This window comes from Elephas maximus, chromosome 17, assembly GCF_024166365.1.
Source record: "Elephas maximus indicus isolate mEleMax1 chromosome 17, mEleMax1 primary haplotype, whole genome shotgun sequence".
NCBI classification, from domain to species: Eukaryota; Metazoa; Chordata; class Mammalia; order Proboscidea; family Elephantidae; genus Elephas; species Elephas maximus.
The window spans coordinates 41,138,216-41,156,670 of record NC_064835.1 but is presented as its reverse complement, the minus strand read 5'-3'; the positions used below and the strand labels follow the sequence as shown (position 1 = coordinate 41,156,670).

The window sequence follows — 18,455 nt, the reverse complement described above, 5'->3', positions numbered from 1 at the left end:
AAAAAATAATTAGAACTAAATGTTTATGTGACACTTTCCCTCTTTGTTTCGAAACCTTGACTATAGTGATGTTCTCTGCGGTAAGAAACTGGTTTCGTGTTTGGGGCTGGCTTTGTAAATGAAAAATGCAGGACTGTGAGGGCTGCAATGAAGCCCTAAGAAGATGTCTTTTATCTCTAAACTGTGGAAATTTGATTTGACAGAGAGAAAGTGAGTAACATCAGGTCATCTGGGGGCACAAATGTCATCAATCATCAATAAACAGCAAGGGTGTGGTTTTGGCAATAACTTTATTCCCTAGTCACTTGGTCTCAGGCTGGTCACTTCTAGCAATGGTGCAGATGGAACCAGCTCAGCCCGTGGAGAGAGAGCAGTCCTATCACTCAGGACCAAGGGGCATCTGGGTCAGCCACCCATGGACTGTTTCTAAATATAAATCAACAACGACCACCAGGACTCAGAAATGCCCCAGACAAAGGAAGAAAGATGAAATACAACTTTAAAACCATTGCAGATTTTCTACTCCAAGGGACTCTGAGTCTATGAGACGTACCATAATTTTTTTTGCTAATTAAATGAACAAATTAATAATGAACAATTTTTGGTATATTCTGGCTTTATCTTTTTTAGAAATAGAGCATTTTAATTATGACAAACTTAGTTTTGATTATGGGTTGTTCTGTAAAGAGCCCTGGTCGTGCAGTGGTTAACTGCTTGGCTGCTAACTGAAAGGTCAGCAGTTTGAACCAACCAGCCACTCTATGGGAGAAAGATTTGGCAGTCTGCTTCTGTAAAGATTTCCAGGTTTGGAAACTCTATGGGGCAGTTTTAACTCTGTCCTATAGAGTTGCTATGAGTTGGCATCGACTTTACGGCAATAGGTTTGGTTTTTTGGCTTGGTATCCTCTATTTAATTTCTAAGTGGAAAAAAATCATCACGTATAGTAACCCCATAGTCAAACCCACACAGTCATGGAGCCCTGCAGTGAGTCAGACCCACAGCTGAGAAATAATGTGCCTGTTATTAATAATGTGTTTATTAATAATGTGTACTATCCAACAGCTCCTCAAAGTACAATGGACCTAGTGCCTGACAAGGAACACTGTGCCTGTTTCTGGCTGCATACGTTTTTCCCACAAAGACTCAAATACAATGCATTATTTATAGGGAAATTATCTAAAAATAAGAGGTAATACATGATTGGGAGAGAATTAAATGCCTAGAAGAACGGAGTTCCTCACAACAACAAAATTAACCTTTTTGGAATAAACATAAAAGAAGTGGATACTAACTATTCGGTAGGGCCTGAGTCCTCGGGTGGCGCAAAGGGTTAAGCATTTGACTACTAGCCAAAAGCCTGGTGGTTTGAACTCATTAAGAGGCGCTTCGGAAGACAGGCCCGATGATCTGCTTCTGAAAGGTCACGGTCTTGAAAACCCTATGGAGAAGTTTTACTCTGCGCTCATGGAATAGCCATGAATCGGAACTGACTCAACAGCAACTAAAAACAATAAAGTGCCCATGAAAACTCAGGGGAGTTACTTTTTATTTTTGCCTACTATTCTTAAGTTGGAGACCTGGTGGCACAGTGGTTGAGAGCTCAGGCTGATAACAAAAACAGGTTGGCAGCTTGAATCGACCAGCCGCTCCTTAGAAACCCTATGGGGCAGTTCTACTCTGTCCTATAAGGTCGCTATGAGTTGGAATCAACTCAACAGCAATGGGTTTTTATTCTTTAAATGAGTTAAGGTATGCAAAGAGCTAATCTGTGTAAAGTACTTGGAACAGTCCCAGGTCCAGATCAAATGTTACTCCAGTGCAGCAGTTGCTGTCCTCAGAGTTGTCATTGTTCTGAACCTTGAAGTATGTCAACAATGCTGGCCAATGCTTACCGGTAATGTATTTTGAAGGTATGTAAAGAATGATCACATTTGAAGTTGTGATTACAGGGATAAAACCAAAAAACCAAACCCACTGCTGTTGAGTCGATTCCGACTCATAGTGACCCTATAGGACAGAGTAGAACTGCCCAATAGAGTTTCCAAGGAGCGCCTGGTGGATTTGAACTGCCGACCTCTTGGTTAGCAGCCATAGCACTTAACCACTATGCCACCAGGGTTTCCGATTACAAGGGATATATGATAAATATTCCAGTGGAAGCTGGACAATTTTCTCTAAGAATATCCTTAAATGGTAATCTCAAATATTGTTTTGAAATAATCCATGTTTAAACAAAAAAAAGATGTAATTCATCCATACTGTCTTGATGCCAAGTATATAAAGAAAGGTGTATCTGTAGCCATATCCTCAAATGTTTATTTTAATTTCGAGAGTTTACAGAGAGATCTATTTAAAATCAGACACGCGTAAGATCTACCCTGCGTGTTTTATCTCCCGTGCTGGCAGGGTGCAGATTGCATACAGGTGGGCCCTTTCTCTGGCAAAAGGTGGTCTGGTCGGTCATAGGGCACACTATGAGCCAAATCCATTATTTCTCATTTAGTGAACTTTCATTTTTCATCAACACCAGGACCATATCCTCAAGGAACTTAAAATCCAAGGCCATTTTCAGGTCATGCAATCACATATATAATAATAATACAAAGCCTGATTACAACTTTATTGTCGTTGTTGTTAGGTGTCGTAGAGTCAGTTTTGATTCATAGAGACTCTATGTACAACAGAACTAAACGCTGCCCGGTCCTGTGCCATCCTAACAATCATTGCTATGTCTGAGCCCACTGTTGCAGCCACTGTGTCAATTCAACTTGAGGGTCCTCTTTTTCGAGAACCCTGTACTTTACCAAGCATGATATCCTTCTCCAGGGACTGTTTCCTCCTGGTAACGTTTCCAATATATGTGAGAGGAAGTCTCACCACACTCGCTTGTAAGGTGCATTTCGGCTGCACTTCTTCCAAGACAGATTTACAAGTTTACTTACATGCAAAATATGACATATTGAACTTGTCTGTGAGAAAAGTAATAGCATATCTGTGGGAATATAACTTCTTTTCTCTCATTTTATATGCTATTAGTCAGAACAGCTACAGTGATAATTTGTTTTCAGTTATCAAAAGGGCTGTTGTTAATAACAACCTATAACTCATAACTGTATTTAAGCATATGGCTCATTTTATTGCCTCAGACAGCAGTAATGTTCAGTGAGAAAAAGACTAGCAGATAAAAAGTTTCTGTCACGTTACAGCAACAAAGGTGACTTGTTCAAAAGCCTCCAAATTCATAGGTATCAATATAAAACTCTCATGTCTTACTCTTCAAAATGTGTCCTACTCTCACTTATTTCCACCAAAAGGCCACACGATGGAATCTGAAGTGAGAGTTACTGTATTATGAGAAAAGCTCGTGTCATCTGGGGGAATAATAGTGAAGCTTTGAAAAGCGCTGGCTTTGGAGTCAGCCAAACCTGAGTTCTTACCCAGTTTTGCCAACTGCAAGCTTTGTGACCCCGGGTAAGTTACTGAATATCTCTGAGCTTCAGCTTCCTGAAGTGAAAAATGATTATAATACCCTTCTCATTTTTTTTTTTTTTTTAATAGGGTTAAGTGAGTTTCTTTATGTAAAGTGCTTGGCACATGGTTTGCCACACAGCAAATAACCAATGGTGGCTATTATTATTACTATATTGTGTTTAATAAGGTGCTATATTTGGACCTTCTTTTCCTATAAGACCCTCTTACGGAATTGACCTAGTGGTATCTTCTAAGCCCTGGTGCATTAGAGAAAATCATCAATCCTACATAGTGTCCCAAACCAGGAAGTTTATTTGGCCCATTCATAGAGTTTGCCTCCATTGCAGGTTTCTCCTCCAGGCAAAATGTACCCCTCTTTCTTTTTTTTTTTTTCATTTATTTATTGTGCTGTAGGTGAAAATTTACAAATCAAGTCAGCCTCTCATACAAAGTTATATACACCTTGCTGTATACCCCTAGCTGCTCTCCTCTTAATGAGATAGCACACTCCTTCTTTCCACCCTGTATTCCCCCTGTCCATTCAACCAGCTCCTGAACCCTTCTTCCTTCTCATCTTGCCACCAGACAGGAGTTGCCCACATAGTCTCATGTGTCTACTTAGGCCACGAAGTTCACTCCTCACCATAGTCCATGGGCAATCACTGTCTACAGAGTTGGTTTCAGGAATGGTTCCAAGCTTGGGCTATCAAAGGATCTGGGGACCATGACCATCAGGGTCCCTCGGGTCTCAGTCAGACCATTAAGCCTGGTCTTCTTATGAGAATTTGAGATCTGCATCCCATTGTTCTCCTGCTCCCTCAGGGATTCTCTGTTGTGTTCCCTGTCTGGGCAGTGATCGGCGGTAGTCGGGCACCATCTAGTTCTTGCAGTCTCAGGCTGATGGACTCTCTGGTTTATGTGGCCCTTTGTCTCTTTTTAAAAAAAAAAAAATTATTTTATTTTATTTTATTTTGTCTCTTAGGGTCGCTATGAGTCGGAATCGACTCGACGGCAGTGGGTTTGGTTTGGTTTTTGGTTTTGTCTCTTAGCCTCGTATTCACCTTGTGTCTTTGGTGTTCTTCATTCTCCTTTGCTCCAGGTGGGTTGAGACCAATTTATGTATCTTACATGGTTGCTTCCTAGCATTTAAGACCCCAGTCCTGTCTCACCAAAGTTGGATGCAGAATGTTTTCTTAATACATTTTGTTACGCCAATTGACCTAGGTGTCCCCTGAAACCATGGTCCTCAGACCCCCGTCCCTGCTACTCTGCCCTTTGAAGCTTTTGGTCGTATTCAGGAAACTTCTTTGCTTTTGGCTTAGTCCAGTTGTGCTGACTATCCCTGTTATCTGTTGCCCTTCCCTTCACCTAAAATTTTTTGTCTACTATCTAGCTAGTGAATATCCCTCTCCCTCCCTCCCACCCTCATAACCATCAAAGAATATTCTCTTCTGTGTTTAAACCTTATCTAGAGTTCTTATAATAGTGGTCTCATACAATATTTGTCCTTTTGCAATTGACTCATTTCACTCAGCATAATGCCTTCCAGATTCCTCCAAGTTATGAAATATTTCAGATTCATCATTGTTCTTAATCTTTGCATAGTATTCCATTGTATGATATAACATAATTTGTTTATCCATCATCCGTTGATGGGCACCTTGGTTGCTTCCATCTTTTTGCTATTGTAAATAGTGCTGCAATGAACATGGGTGTGCATATATCTTTTTATGTGAAGGGTCTCATTTCTTTAGGGTATATTCCAAGGAGTGGAATTGCTGGGTTGTACGGTAGTTCTATTTCTAACTTTTTAAGGAAGCTCCAAATCGATTTCCAAAGTGGCTGTAGCATTTTACATTCCCACCAGCAGTGTATAGGTGTTCCAGTCTCTCTACAACCTCTTCAACATTTATTATTTTGTGTTTTTTGGATTAATGCCAGACTTGTTGAGATGAGATGGAATCTCATTGTAGTTTTGATTTGCATTTCTCTATCAGCTAATGATCATGGGCATTTCCTCATGTATCTGTTAGCAGCCTGAATGTCTTCTTTGGTAAAGTGCCTGTTCATATCCTTTGCCCATTTTTTAATTGGGTTATTTGTCTTTTTGCTGTTGAGTTTTTGCAGTATCATGTGGATTTTAGAGATCAGGTGCTGATCAGACATGTCATAGCTAAAAACTTTTTTCCAATCTGTAGGTAATCTTTTTACTCTTTTAGTGAAGTCTTTGGAAGAGCTTAGGTGTTTGACTTTCAGGTGATCCCAGTTATCTAATTTCTCTTCAGGTGTTTGTACATTGTTAGTTATGTTTTGTATACTGTTTTTGTCATGTATTAAGACTCCTAGAATTGTCCCTATTTTTTCTTCCATGATCTTTATCATTTTAGATTTTATATTTAGGTCTTTGATCCATTTTGAGTTGGTTTTTATGCATGGTGTGAGGTTTGAGTCTTTTTTCATTTTTTTGCAGATGGATATCCAGATATGCCAGCACTATTTGTTAAAGAGACTGTCTTTTCCTGTATTCCTCTTTCAAAAGTGTTTCAGACCCGTGGTTAGACTGTCTCACAAGATCCTTTCCTATTCCTCACACCTCAGAATGACACCAGCTCAAATTCTCTACCCCCCTTTGACAGAGCAAGGGAGAAACAAGGAAAGGAAGATCTGATGAGCATGTGCCAGTGTCCAGGCACACAACTCTGCTGCCTGGGAGCTCCAGGCAGGCCATTCCAAGCAGAGCTCTAGGCTCAAGGAGTCCTTCAGGGCACTGCAGCTTCCCTGGGTCTTCAAGGAAGTTGATTCTACATAGCATGTTGTCTCAGGCCCACGATAATCTCTGCTATGAAACTTTCTTTTAATGTAAGATCTTACCAAATACAGATTTACCAGCATTAATGGTACAACTCCAAAACAATAAGCTCCAAGTGAACCACACTTATAAAAATAAGTCTTTCTTTGCCTAATGTTTAGGAATTTCTGAGTCAAAGTTAAACAGGTTCATTTACTGCAGTATATCTAAGACATTTTAATTTGCCAGTGTGCACTGTGACTCTTCAAGAAGAGGGTATAAAACTAGTTGCTGCTGAGTTAATTCCAACCCATGGTGACCCTATGTGTGTCAGATGAGAACTGTGCTGCATAGTGTTTTCAATGGCTTATATTTAGGAAATAGATTACCAGGGCTTTCTTCCAAAATGTCTCTGGGTGAACTTGAACCTCCTAATTTTTTGGTTAGCAGATGAGTGTGTTAAATGTTTGCACCACCCAGGGACTCTAAAACCAAACTCAATGCCATCGAGTCTTTTCTGACTTACAGCGGCCCTATAGGACAGAGTAGAACTGCCCCATAGGGGTCCAAGTAGCTGCTAGTGAATTTGAACTATTGACTTTTGGTTAGCAGCCAAGGTCTTAACCACTGCACCACCAGGGTCTCCAAGAATGAGTTATAATATACAATATTTTATAAGCTTATTTGTTCACTGAATTCTTTTCTCATGGGAGATCTACTGACACTTTATGAGGAAATGTATGGGAATGGGTGGGAAATACTAACCCATACTAATCAAAAACTGTCCCATTCACAACGATAGAATCTCCAGCTGGTTCAGACAGTGTAGCTACTAGGTCCATGCATTGAGTGCGTGGTGCCATAAATGCCTACATAGCAAGTCCAAGGCCTTTTGTTCAGAAACCACATAGATGAGTAAAACAGGGCTCCAACTCAAGGAAAACAGATTGCATTTGCTCCTTATCTTTGGATTTTGAGCTCTAATTTGGAAGACAGGGGACATCAAGAAAAACAGTAGAAAAAAAGTCAGTATCTTCTTCAAGATACAGGAAATATCCATATAGTAAATATCAGAAATTTCTTAGTTTGAAAGTGATATAAGAGTCGTGGGATAAAAAGGTGAGGTGTTTGTTATCCAAAGACAGCTTCCAAGAAAGTTCTGAAACTACACACACACACACACACAAACCCTGATCTGAGCTATCGATGGGAAAATATTTTTCAAAAGTATCCAATTCAATTGCCTTGCAAAAAGATGTAGCTTTAGTAACAGTTTCTAAAAAATGGAAAACGAAAGACAATATTGAGAGATGACGTTGTGTCTAACTCTTACTCTTTAGGGAATCCATGTGATAGATGCAGAGATTATCTCAAGCTTCACTTTGGGTATGGGTTTCACGTTCCTCCAAACGGTGACCTTTCTTCACTGCTCTTACTCGCCTCCAGTTACAGATCATGAGCTGGAAGCTTAGCTGCATCAGGGAATTTTATCCAAAGTGAGCTACCAAGTCTTTTGTTGTACAAGACTGTCATGATGTAAAGAGTTTAGCGCAAGTACAATGCAAATGACCTTCTCGTGGAGATGGTCCATAGTGGTATTGCTCTTACTGCAGAAGGGACTGTTCTGGACAAAGGGCAGTGAGAAGGCACACCTAACTGGGTGTTAATGGCACTTGACCACCACTTGTGTATTGCTGTGATGCTGGAAGCTTTGCCACTGCCATTTCAAATACCAGCAGGGTCACCCTTGGTGGACAGGTTTCAGTGGAACTTCCAGACTAAGACAGACTGGGAAGAAGGACCTGGCAATCTACTTCTGAGAAACCTGGCCAGAGAAAACTGTATGAATAGCAGCGAAACACTGTCTGATATGCTGCCGGAAAAAGAGCCCCTCAGATTGAAAGGCACTCAAAATACGACTGGTAAAGAACTGCATTCTCAAAGTAGAGTCGACCCGAATGACATGGATGGAGTCAAGCTTTGGGAACTGCATCTGCTTATGTGGCACAACTCAAAATGAGAAGAAATAGCTGCAAACATCTATTAATAATCAGAACGTGGAATGTACGAAGTATGAATCTCGGGAAATTGGAAGTCGTCAAAAATTAAATGGAACATGTAAACATCGATATCCTAGGCATTAGTGAGCTGAAATGAACTGGTACTGGTCATTCTGAATCAGACAACCATATGTTCTACTATGCCAGGAATGACAAATTGAAGAGGAATGGCATCACATTCACTGTCAAAAAAAATATCTCAAAATCTATCCTGAAGTACAATACTGTAATGATAGGATAATATCCATATGCTTACAAGGAAGACCAGTTAATACAACTATTATTCAGATTTACACACCAACCACTAAGGTCAAAGGTGAAGAAACTCAAGATTTTTACCAACTTCTGAAGTATGAAATTGATGAAACATGCAATCAAAATGCATTGATAATTACTGGTGATTGAATATGAAAGTTGAAAACAAAGAAGGAGGATAAGTAGTTGGAAAATATGGCCTTGATGACAGAAATGATGCTGGAGAGTGCATGACAGAATTTTGCAAGACCAATTACTTATTCATTGCAAATACCTTTTTCAACAACATAAATGGCGACTATACCCATGGACCTTGCCCGGTGGAATACATGGGAATCAAATCGACATCTGTGGAAAGACATAATGGAGAAGCTCAGTATCATCAGTGAGAACAAGGCCAGGGGCTGACTGTGGAACTGACCATCAATCACTTGTATGCAAGTTCAAGATGAAGGTGAAGAAAACCAAAACAAGTTCATAAGAACCAAAGTACAAACATGAGTATATCTCACCTGAATTTGGAGACCATTTCAAGAATAGATTTGATGCACTGAACACTCAGATGAGTTGTGGGATGACATCAAAGACCTCATACATAAAGAAAGGAAAAAGTCATTAAAAAGACAAGAAAAAAAGAAAAGACCAAAATGGATGTCAGAAGAGCCCCTGAAACTTGCTCTTGAATGTTGAGTAGCTAAAGCAAATGGAAGAAATGATGACGTTAAAGACCTGAAAGGGGGATTTCAAAGGGCAGCCTGAGAAGACAAAGTAAAATATTATAATGAAATGTGCAAAGACGTGGCGTTAGAAAATCAAAAGGGACGAACATGATTGGCATTTCTCAACAGAAAAAGTTGAAGAAAATATTCAAGCCTTGAGTTGCAATGTTGAAGGATTCTGTGGGCAAAATATTGAGCAACACAGAAAGCCAGCAAAAGAAGATGGAAGGAATACACAGAGTCACTGTACCAAAAAGAACTGGTTGACATTTAACCATTTCAGGAGGTAGACTATGATCAAGAACCAATGGTACTCAAGGAAGAAGTCCAAGCTGCATTGCAGGCACTGGCAAAAAACAAGACTCTAGGATTTGACAGAATACCAGTTGAGATGTTTCAACAAATGGATGCAATGCTGGAAGCACTCACTTATCTATGGAAGACAGCTGCCTGGCCAACTGACTGGAAGAGATCCACATGTGTACCCATTTCAAAGAAAGGAGATTCAACGAAATGCAGAAATTGTTGAATAATATCATTAATATCACATGCAAATAAAATTATGCTGAAGATAATTTAAAAATGGTTGCAGCAGTACATCGACAGGGAGCTGCCAGAAATTCAAGCCGGATTCAGAAGAGGACGTGGAACCAGGGATATTATTGCTGATGCCAGATGGATCTTGGCTGAAAGCACAGAATACCAGAAAGATGTTTACCTGTGTTTTATTGATTATGCAAAGGCATTTGACTGTGTGGATCATAATAAATTATGGATAACTTTGCAATGAATAGGAATTCCAGAACACTAATTGTGCTCATGAGGAACCTGTACATAGACAAAGAGGCAGCTGTTCAAACTGAACAAGGGGATACTGCATGGCTTAAAATCAGAAAAGGTGTCTATCAAGGTCATATACTTTCACCACACTTATTCAATCTGTATGCTGAGGAAATAATCTGAGAAACTGGACTATATAAAGAAGAACAAGGCATCAAGCTTGGAGGGAGACTCTTTAACAACCCGTGATATGCAGATGACACAACCTTGCTTGTTTATAGTGAAGAGGACTTACTATTGAAGACCAAAGACTACAGCCTTCAGTATGGATTATAACTCATCATAAAGAAAACAAAAAACCTCACAATTGGATCAATAAACTACAGCATGATAAACAGAAAAGATTGAAGTTGTCAAGGATTTCATTTTACCTGGATCTATAATCAACACATTTGGCAAATCTGCTGCAAAAAAACCTATTTAAAGTATTAAATAGCAAAGATGTCACCTTGAGAACTACGGTGCACCTGACCCAAGGCACAGTATTTTCAATTGCCTCATATGCATGTGAAAGCTGGACAATTAACAAGGAAGACTGAAGAAGAATTGATGCCTTTGAATTATGGCATTGGTGAAGAATATTGAATATACCACGGACTGCTGGAAGAATGAACAAATCTGTCTTGGAAGAAGTACAGCCAGAATGTTCCTTAGAAATGAGGATGTTAAGACTTTGTCTCATGTACTTTGGACATGTTATCAGGAAGGACCCGTCCTAGGTGAAGGACATCATATTTGGTAAAGTAGAGGGTCAGCGATAAAGAGGAAGACCCTCAACAAAATGGATTGACACAGTGGCCGCAACAGTGGGCTCAAACATTGCAACAACTGTGAAGATGGGGCAGGACAGGCAGTGTTTCCTTCTGTTGTACATAGGGTCACCATGTAACAGACTGAATGGATGGCACCTAATAACAAGAATGGCATCGGGTGCACTGGGCTTTCCACCGCAGCTCCTCATGAGGCTTTCCCTTCAGCACGCCTCACAGTTCAAAAGGTCCACTTTAAAGAAGTAGCTTCCATTTAGGCTGAGAGTGGAAGTGGGGTGATAACTTGTAGCTCTTTAAACAAACTGGTTTGTTCTTAGACTGTTCTTCTTTCTGCTGGGATTCACTATCTCCTGACAACCGGAGAAAAGATAAAAATCCTACTGAAATGGAACATAATTACTGAAACTTCGTGCATGTATACTGAGCATTCGGCATTGTGCAAAACAGCCTTTCTCTAAGAAAAGCATTTGATTCTCCCATCTCAGCAAATGGGCAAATGCAGTTCATCCAGACACCTTGTATGTATGCCTTGTAACAAACAACTTGGAAAGGAAAGGCTTCTCCTCTCGGAGCTGCTACTTTTATATGGTTTTTCTTTTTTTTTTTTTTACTGGAAGAAATAGGAACCTGTTATCGTTTGCTATGAGGCAGAACAAACAGTGAACTTCTAAATTCCTCTTCCTTTCCCTCTACTTCCATCACCTACTGCTTCCAACAGTCTGCTTCCTGATAGGCAAACAAAGGCAGGAAAAGAATAGATCTCAACTGCCCTGTGGGAAAACAGTGCTTTTGGTAAAAGCTGGATGATGTGAGGTTGACAGGGACTGAAATAGGGTTTGGATATCATTAGTAGATTGCAGTTGTTCATTCTGTCTCCTTTTCCCTCCAAGAAACTGTATCACTCTGGTGTGATGGCCTATACAAAAGCTACGAGGATATTGAAATTTGGATCTACACAAAAGAGGCATGCTTCCATGATCAGGGTAAAGAAGAAATAGTCTTGATAATGAAAGCAATGTCCTTCCATGGATGCCTTGTGTCACAAAAGGAGTCAGTGTTACTTCAACCCTCTTCCTTTCTTTCTGGGAGTTGTCCACCCAGCCACACTCAGACATCACCACTCAGCTGCCTCCCTACTTCTATCTTAGGTCAGGTGATCTTTAGGCTTTAGATGGAAGTCAAAATCAGATGGCCCTCTGGGTTTGGCTGCAGTGACACCTAACAAAGTCATTTCCACTGGAAGGGCACTGGCTGGTACCTAGGGACAAAATCACTATTTCACACACAGAAACCTTTGTCATTTGTTTTTGCCACCATGAAATTAAACATTTATACCAAAGAGTCCTCTCTGAATTAAAGATCTTGCCAGCCTTCGGTTATAAAGAAGGAGCCATATCTGACATATGGGGGCATTGATACTTCAATGGTAGTATTCTCACCTTCCATGCAGGAGATCTGGGTTCAATTCCTGGCAATCTACTTCAAAAACTCAGCTGACGAAAACCCTACGGGTCACAAAGGTCTGATTTGAAACCAATCATGGGAATAACACAGGACTGGGCTGTGTTTCTTTCTACTGTGCATGGGGTCGCCACGAGCCAGGAGTCGACTTGACAGCAGCTAACAACAACATATCTGACATACTGACACACCCCTAGTTCCAAGCGCATGCTGGTATTCAAAGAACATTTGCTGACACTGATGTAGGTGCAGTGGGAAACTACTCTTGACTCTGCAGTGATAGTTCTCCCTCATCTAGTACTAGTGGCTTGATTTTTCTCAGGGAACCCCCCTTCCCCATCACAGCCCAGGTTTTCTGCTGGCAGTCATCTTCGGACCGTGAAGGGTTAATGGCCTAGGAGTGGAGTCCACACAGATAGTGAGCAGGGAGAGGAAGGACGGAGCCTGACTATATCATATGCACACCTGGGTCCATCTGGCCCCAAAGCCGGCCCAACAGTGGGGTTCTCAGTTATGTGAGCCACTCCGTGTATTTATTTCTTTTTGCCTCAGTTGTTTTTGTGGGCGACAGGGAAGTATAGTTTGGTGATGGCAGAACCAGATGACAGTGGTCTGGATTACGATACATGAGGTCTAACCAGAAAGACCCAGGAGATGGCTCATAAATGTAACAAGTTGTTTCTAAATATATCAGACTTAATACTCTAATAGGAACCAGACAAACTTGTCTCAGGTAAGTAGGTCTTTGTGAAAAGAAGAACCAAAAATATGTATTTTAAGGGAACACATGAGCCATTTCTCCTCCATGAACACATTCTTTCTTCTTTACTGTTCAACCAGGAGTCAATCTTTTAAAAAAACAGTCAATTAGTGGATGCAGGTGTTAATTTATCAATTAAACAGGCCTTTGGGAAGGGAGCGCAGTCTTATCAGGCTTTTATAGGAGGATTTATGTTTCAGAGGCAGCTCCCAACCCTTTCAGTTAGAGCACAGTCCCTTTAGAGTTTTTATCACACAGTGTCTGATAGGTCCACTCAGCTGCAGAACCTGGACATTCTACATGAGGTAACTTATTTCCCCATCTGTTACAGAGGTATAAAAGTCTTACTCTCTTTTAAGTGACCATTTCAAATGGCCTTAAAGTGGGGAAGTAAGTTACCTGAGAAAGAACTGAATAAAAAATTCTTGGCTGATTTCTATCAATGATGCCAATGGAAGTTTAGGGGGAGAAAGTGAGTTTCTTTTCAGTGCTGAGTGTGCCCTTCACAATGCCCCTTGCACTTTTCACAACCAGTGGATTGTTTCCAGTATTCTATACATTCTTAAAACACAAACAAAAAAAAAACAACCTGTTGCCATCAAGTCAATTTTGATTCATAGCAACCCATTCTCAGTGTGCAATAGTCTTCCTATAAAGTGGTTGGACAGTCACAGGGTGGTGAAAACGGTTGATGTGCTTGGCTGCTAATCAAAAGGTTGGAGGTTTCAGTCTACTCAGAGATAACTTGGAAGAAAGGCCTGGTGACCTACTTCTGAAAAATCAGCCATTGAAAACCCTACAGGGCAGTTCTCCTCTAAATGAAGTTGCTATGAATGAATGCCATCACTATGAGTTGGAATCAACTTGATAGCAACTCGTTTACTAGAGGGGGTGGCCGAGATGCACGGCTGAGTTACAGTCTTTATAGACCAGAGTTCTTTAATAGAATGTTCTAGAGGCAGATTTAAAGGTTACTTAAATCAATAAACTCAATTATCTTATTTGTAAAAGAATAATAATACAAACCATCTTGATAATATATACCTCTCAAATTGTATTCCTCGTTTTCAAAATTTTCGTCTATACCAAATTCAATCTGCCACCCTGGCCTAACTTTCAGGACTCGTCATACTGGGCTACAACTCCCCAATCCTGCTTTACCTCACACCACACCTTTATAGAAGAATTCATGTTCCAGGCCTTCACACAAATTATGATTCCCCCAAAGCTGTCACACTATGCCTTTCTTCATGTTATTTTTTTCTACCTCAAACTCTCTCTTCAATCTTCATCTGTCCAAATTATTCCAGACCCAGACCGAGTACCACCTTTGTTGGCAGAGGCAGTCTGCCATGGGCCATGGGTGTCCTTGCATATTCTTGCTGAGCATGCCAAATCATAAGGACTAACGAACTTCTGACCCTGAGCCACTTCTGGGCTGGTCACATGGGCAATAACGTATTTCAAGGTGGTCACAGCATGACTTCTGTGAGGAAGGGGATAGGCTTGTTTGCTGATCGCTACCTAAGGTGCTCAGCCCTCGGCCCTGGGTCCCTCAGCTGTACCACCCACCATCTGCGGCCATTGTATCACCCCATGGTCCTGGGGGCAGAGGACCTGTCCTATCAGGCTGATGCTCCTGCTGTGCGCTGTGCTGTGTGTGATAAACTGCCTTGCTCTGGTCCACTGAATCTCGTGTCTACTTTTGGCTCCTATGGCTAGCCTACTTATGTACTCAATTACGTGTCTTCTTTGAAGTCTGTTCCCTTTGCCATCCTCTGTGAGGCAATCTTCTTCAGAAAAAAGGTTCCATGAAACATCTAAGAAGTTATGAATTGCCTAACTGCTAAGCCTTGTACCTCCTTGGTGTTATGCAATGGTTATCTGGGTAGTCCACATTGTCTTCCTACATGATCCTAAACTGCCTAAAAGCAAGAATCAATGGATAGCAGAGGGCCTTGCCCTCAGAATGAGTTCTATGCATCTTTACTGAATAAATGGATGAATGAGCGAGTGAAGACAGCCCCAAAGACTCCTTGGAATTTTCTAACTACTCAGTCATCTCTAATTTTTACTACGCTGTTTATGTCTCACTGAAAGGTGCCTCGCATAACTCAATAAGATCAGGTCTTTCCAAAACAAAATCAAACTTCTAAAACAGTATTAAGTAAGCAAGTCTAAAGGAAACAAGTCCACTGTCTTAGGGTTCATACTTACAGAAGCTTCTGCATTCTGCCATGTGTGGGATATCTGGTAGCCTACCAGTTTTCCATTCTGCCGCCTAATTGGAGGTTTGATCCATCGGACTTCCACTTTATTATTAGATGCATTCAGAAACACTGTGACGTTCAAAGGTGCTACTGATGGCGCTGGAAAAGAAAAAGGAGAGAAAGCAGAAGAGTCACAAAGAAAAGCAAAAATTCATTCTCTTAAATTGTGGGAGCTTGGTTTTCAAGTATTCTGTGAAAAGCATTCAAATGATACAGGGCTTTTAAATACAGATCACTGAGTTATAACACAAGTTTTAAAAGTAAGCTTTTTTTTTAAAATTGTAATTTAGGTGAAAGTTTACAGAACAAATTAGATTCTCATTAAACAGTTAATATACAAATCGTTTTGTGACATTGGTTGTCAACCTCGCAATGTCTCAATACTCTCCCCTTCTCCACCCCAGTTTCCCTGTTTCCATTCCTCCAGTTTTCCTGTCCCTTCCTGTATCTCATCTTTGCTTATGGGCTGGTGTGCCCATTAGTTTTGTACGCATGATTGAATGATGAAGCACATCCCTCACGTGTGTTATTGTTGGCCCTATACGCCTGTCTAATCTTTGGCTGAAGGGTGAATCTCAGGAGTGACTCCACTGCTGAGTTAAGAGGGTGTCCAGGGTCCATACTCTCAGGGTTTCTCCAGTATCTATCATACAAGCAAGACTGCTTTTTTTCCCTCTTTCTTTTTTTTTCCTGTGTGTGTGAATCTGAATTTGGTTCTAAATGTTTCTCCAGTTTGATCTGGGACCCTCTTTATTATGATCCCTGCCAGAACAGTCGGTGGTGATAACTGGGTACCACCTACTTATTCTAGGCTCAGTATGGTGGAGGTTGTGGTAGTTGAGCTGCATTAGTTCTTTTTTCTAATTGTGCTTTGGGCGAAAGTTTACAAATCAAGTCAGTCTCTAATTCCAAAATTTATATACACCTTGCTATATACTCCTAATTGTTCTCCCCCAATGAGACAGCACACTCCTTCCCTCCACTCTCTCTTTTCATGTCCATTCCGCCAGTTTCTGACCCCCTCTGTTCTTCTATCTCCCCTCCAGACAGAGATGCCAACATAGTCTCATGTGCCTACTTGATACAAGAAGCCGATTCTTCACTAGTATCATTTTCTATCGCATTGTCCAGTCCAATTCCTGTCTGAAGAGTTGGATTTGGGAATGGTTCCAGTCTTGGGCTAAAAGAAGGTCTAGGAACCATGACCACTGGGGTCCTTCAAGTCTCAGGCAGACCATTAAGTCTGGTCTATTTACAAGAATTGGGGTCTGCATCCCACTGCTCTCCTGCTCCATCAGGGCTTCTCTCTTGCATACTGTCAGGGCAGTCATCAGTTGTAGCCAGGCACCATCTACTTATTCTGGTCTCAGGCTGATGTAGTCTCTGGTTTATGTGGCCCTTTCTGTCTCCTGGGCTCATAATTACTTTGTGTCCTTGGTGTTCTTCATTCTCCTTTGCTCCAGGTGGGTTGAAACCAATTGATGCATCTTAGATGGCTGCTTGCTAGCGTTTAAGACCACAGGCGCCACTGTCCAAGGTGGGATGCAGAATGTTTTCTTAATAGATTTTATCATGCCAGTTGACACAGATGTCCCCTGAAACCATGGTCCCCAAACCACCGGCTCTGCTACGCTGGCCTTTGAAGCGTTCAGTTTATTCAGGAAACTTCTTTGCTTTTGGTTTAGTCCAGTTGTACTGACCTCTCCTGTACTGTATGTTGTCTTTCGCTTCACCTAAAGTAGTTCTTATCTACTATCTAATTAGTGAATACCCCCTTCCTCCCTCCCTCCCTCCCACCTCTCGTAACCATAAAAGAATATGTTCTTCTCTGTTTAAACTATTTCTCGAGTTCTTATACTAGTGGTCTTATACAATATTTGTCCCTTTGCAACTGACTAATATCACTCAGCATAATGCCGTCCAGATTCCTCCATGTTATGAAATGTTTCACAGATCCATCACTGTTCTTAATCGATGCATAGTATTCCATTGTGTGAATATACCATAATTTATTTATCCATTCATTGGTTGATGGGCACCTTGGTTGCTTCCATTCTTTTTGCTATTGTAAATGGTGCTGCAATGAACATTGGTGTACATACATCTGTTTGTATAAAGGCTCTTACTTCCCTAGGATCTATTCCAAGGAGCGGAATTGCTGGATCGTATAGGAGTTCTATTTCTACCTTTTTAAGGGAGTGCCAAATTGATTTCCAAAGTGGTTGTACCATTTTACATTCCCACCAGCAGTGTAGAAGTGTTCCAGTCTCTCCACAACCTCCCCAACATTTATTGTGTTTTTTGGATTAATGCCAGCCTTGCTGGAGTGAGATAGAATCTCATCGTAGTTTTGATCTGCATTTCTCTAATGGCTAATGATCGTGAACATTTCCTCAAATATCTGTTAAGCTACCTGAATGTCTTCTTTAGTGAAGTGCCTGTTCATATCATTTTCCCATTTTTTAATTGGGTTATTTCCCTTTTCGCTGTTGAGTTTTTGCAGTAAAATGTACATTTTAGAGATCAGGTGCTAACTGGAAATATAGCTAAAAACTTTTTTCCAATCTGTAGGTAATGTTTTGACTATTCTGGTGAAGTCTCTGGATGAGGATAGATGTTTGATTTTTAGGAGCTCCCAGTTATCTAGTTCCTCTTCTGCATTGTTAGTAATGTTTTCTATACTGTTTATGCCATGTATTAGGGCTCCTAATGTTGTCCCTATTTTTACTTCCATGATCTTTATCATTTTAGATTTTATATTTAGGTCTTTGATCCATTTTGAGTTTGTTTTTGTGCATGGTGTGAGGTATGGGTCTTGTTTCATTTTTTTGCAGATGGATATCCAGTTATGCCAGGACCATGTGTTAAAAAGACTGTTTTTTCCGCATTTAACTGACTTTGGGCCTTTGTCAAGTATCAACTGCTCATATGCAGATGGATTTATGTCTGGGTTCTCAATTCTGTTCCATTGGTCTATGCATTTGTTGATGTACCAGTACCAGGCAGTTTTGACTGTGGTGGTATAAAAGTTTCTAAAATCATGTAGAGAGAGGCCTCCCA

At 40.7% G+C, this 18,455-nt stretch overlaps 1 protein-coding gene across 3 annotated transcripts in view; it reads right to left on the bottom strand.

Annotated features, from left to right (window-relative positions):
• Positions 1–18,455, bottom strand: part of MERTK (MER proto-oncogene, tyrosine kinase) — a 155,731-nt gene that overhangs the window by 36,217 nt on the left and 101,059 nt on the right. For all 3 annotated transcript variants that reach the window (XR_007513550.1, XR_007513551.1, XM_049856216.1), the window contains exon 8: positions 15,343–15,494. Coding sequence is in view for 1 of the 3 variants with exons in the window: in XM_049856216.1 (XP_049712173.1) it covers positions 15,343–15,494 (152 nt within the window). In the remaining 2 variants the exon portion in view is untranslated. The remainder of the gene's footprint in view (positions 1–15,342; positions 15,495–18,455) is intronic.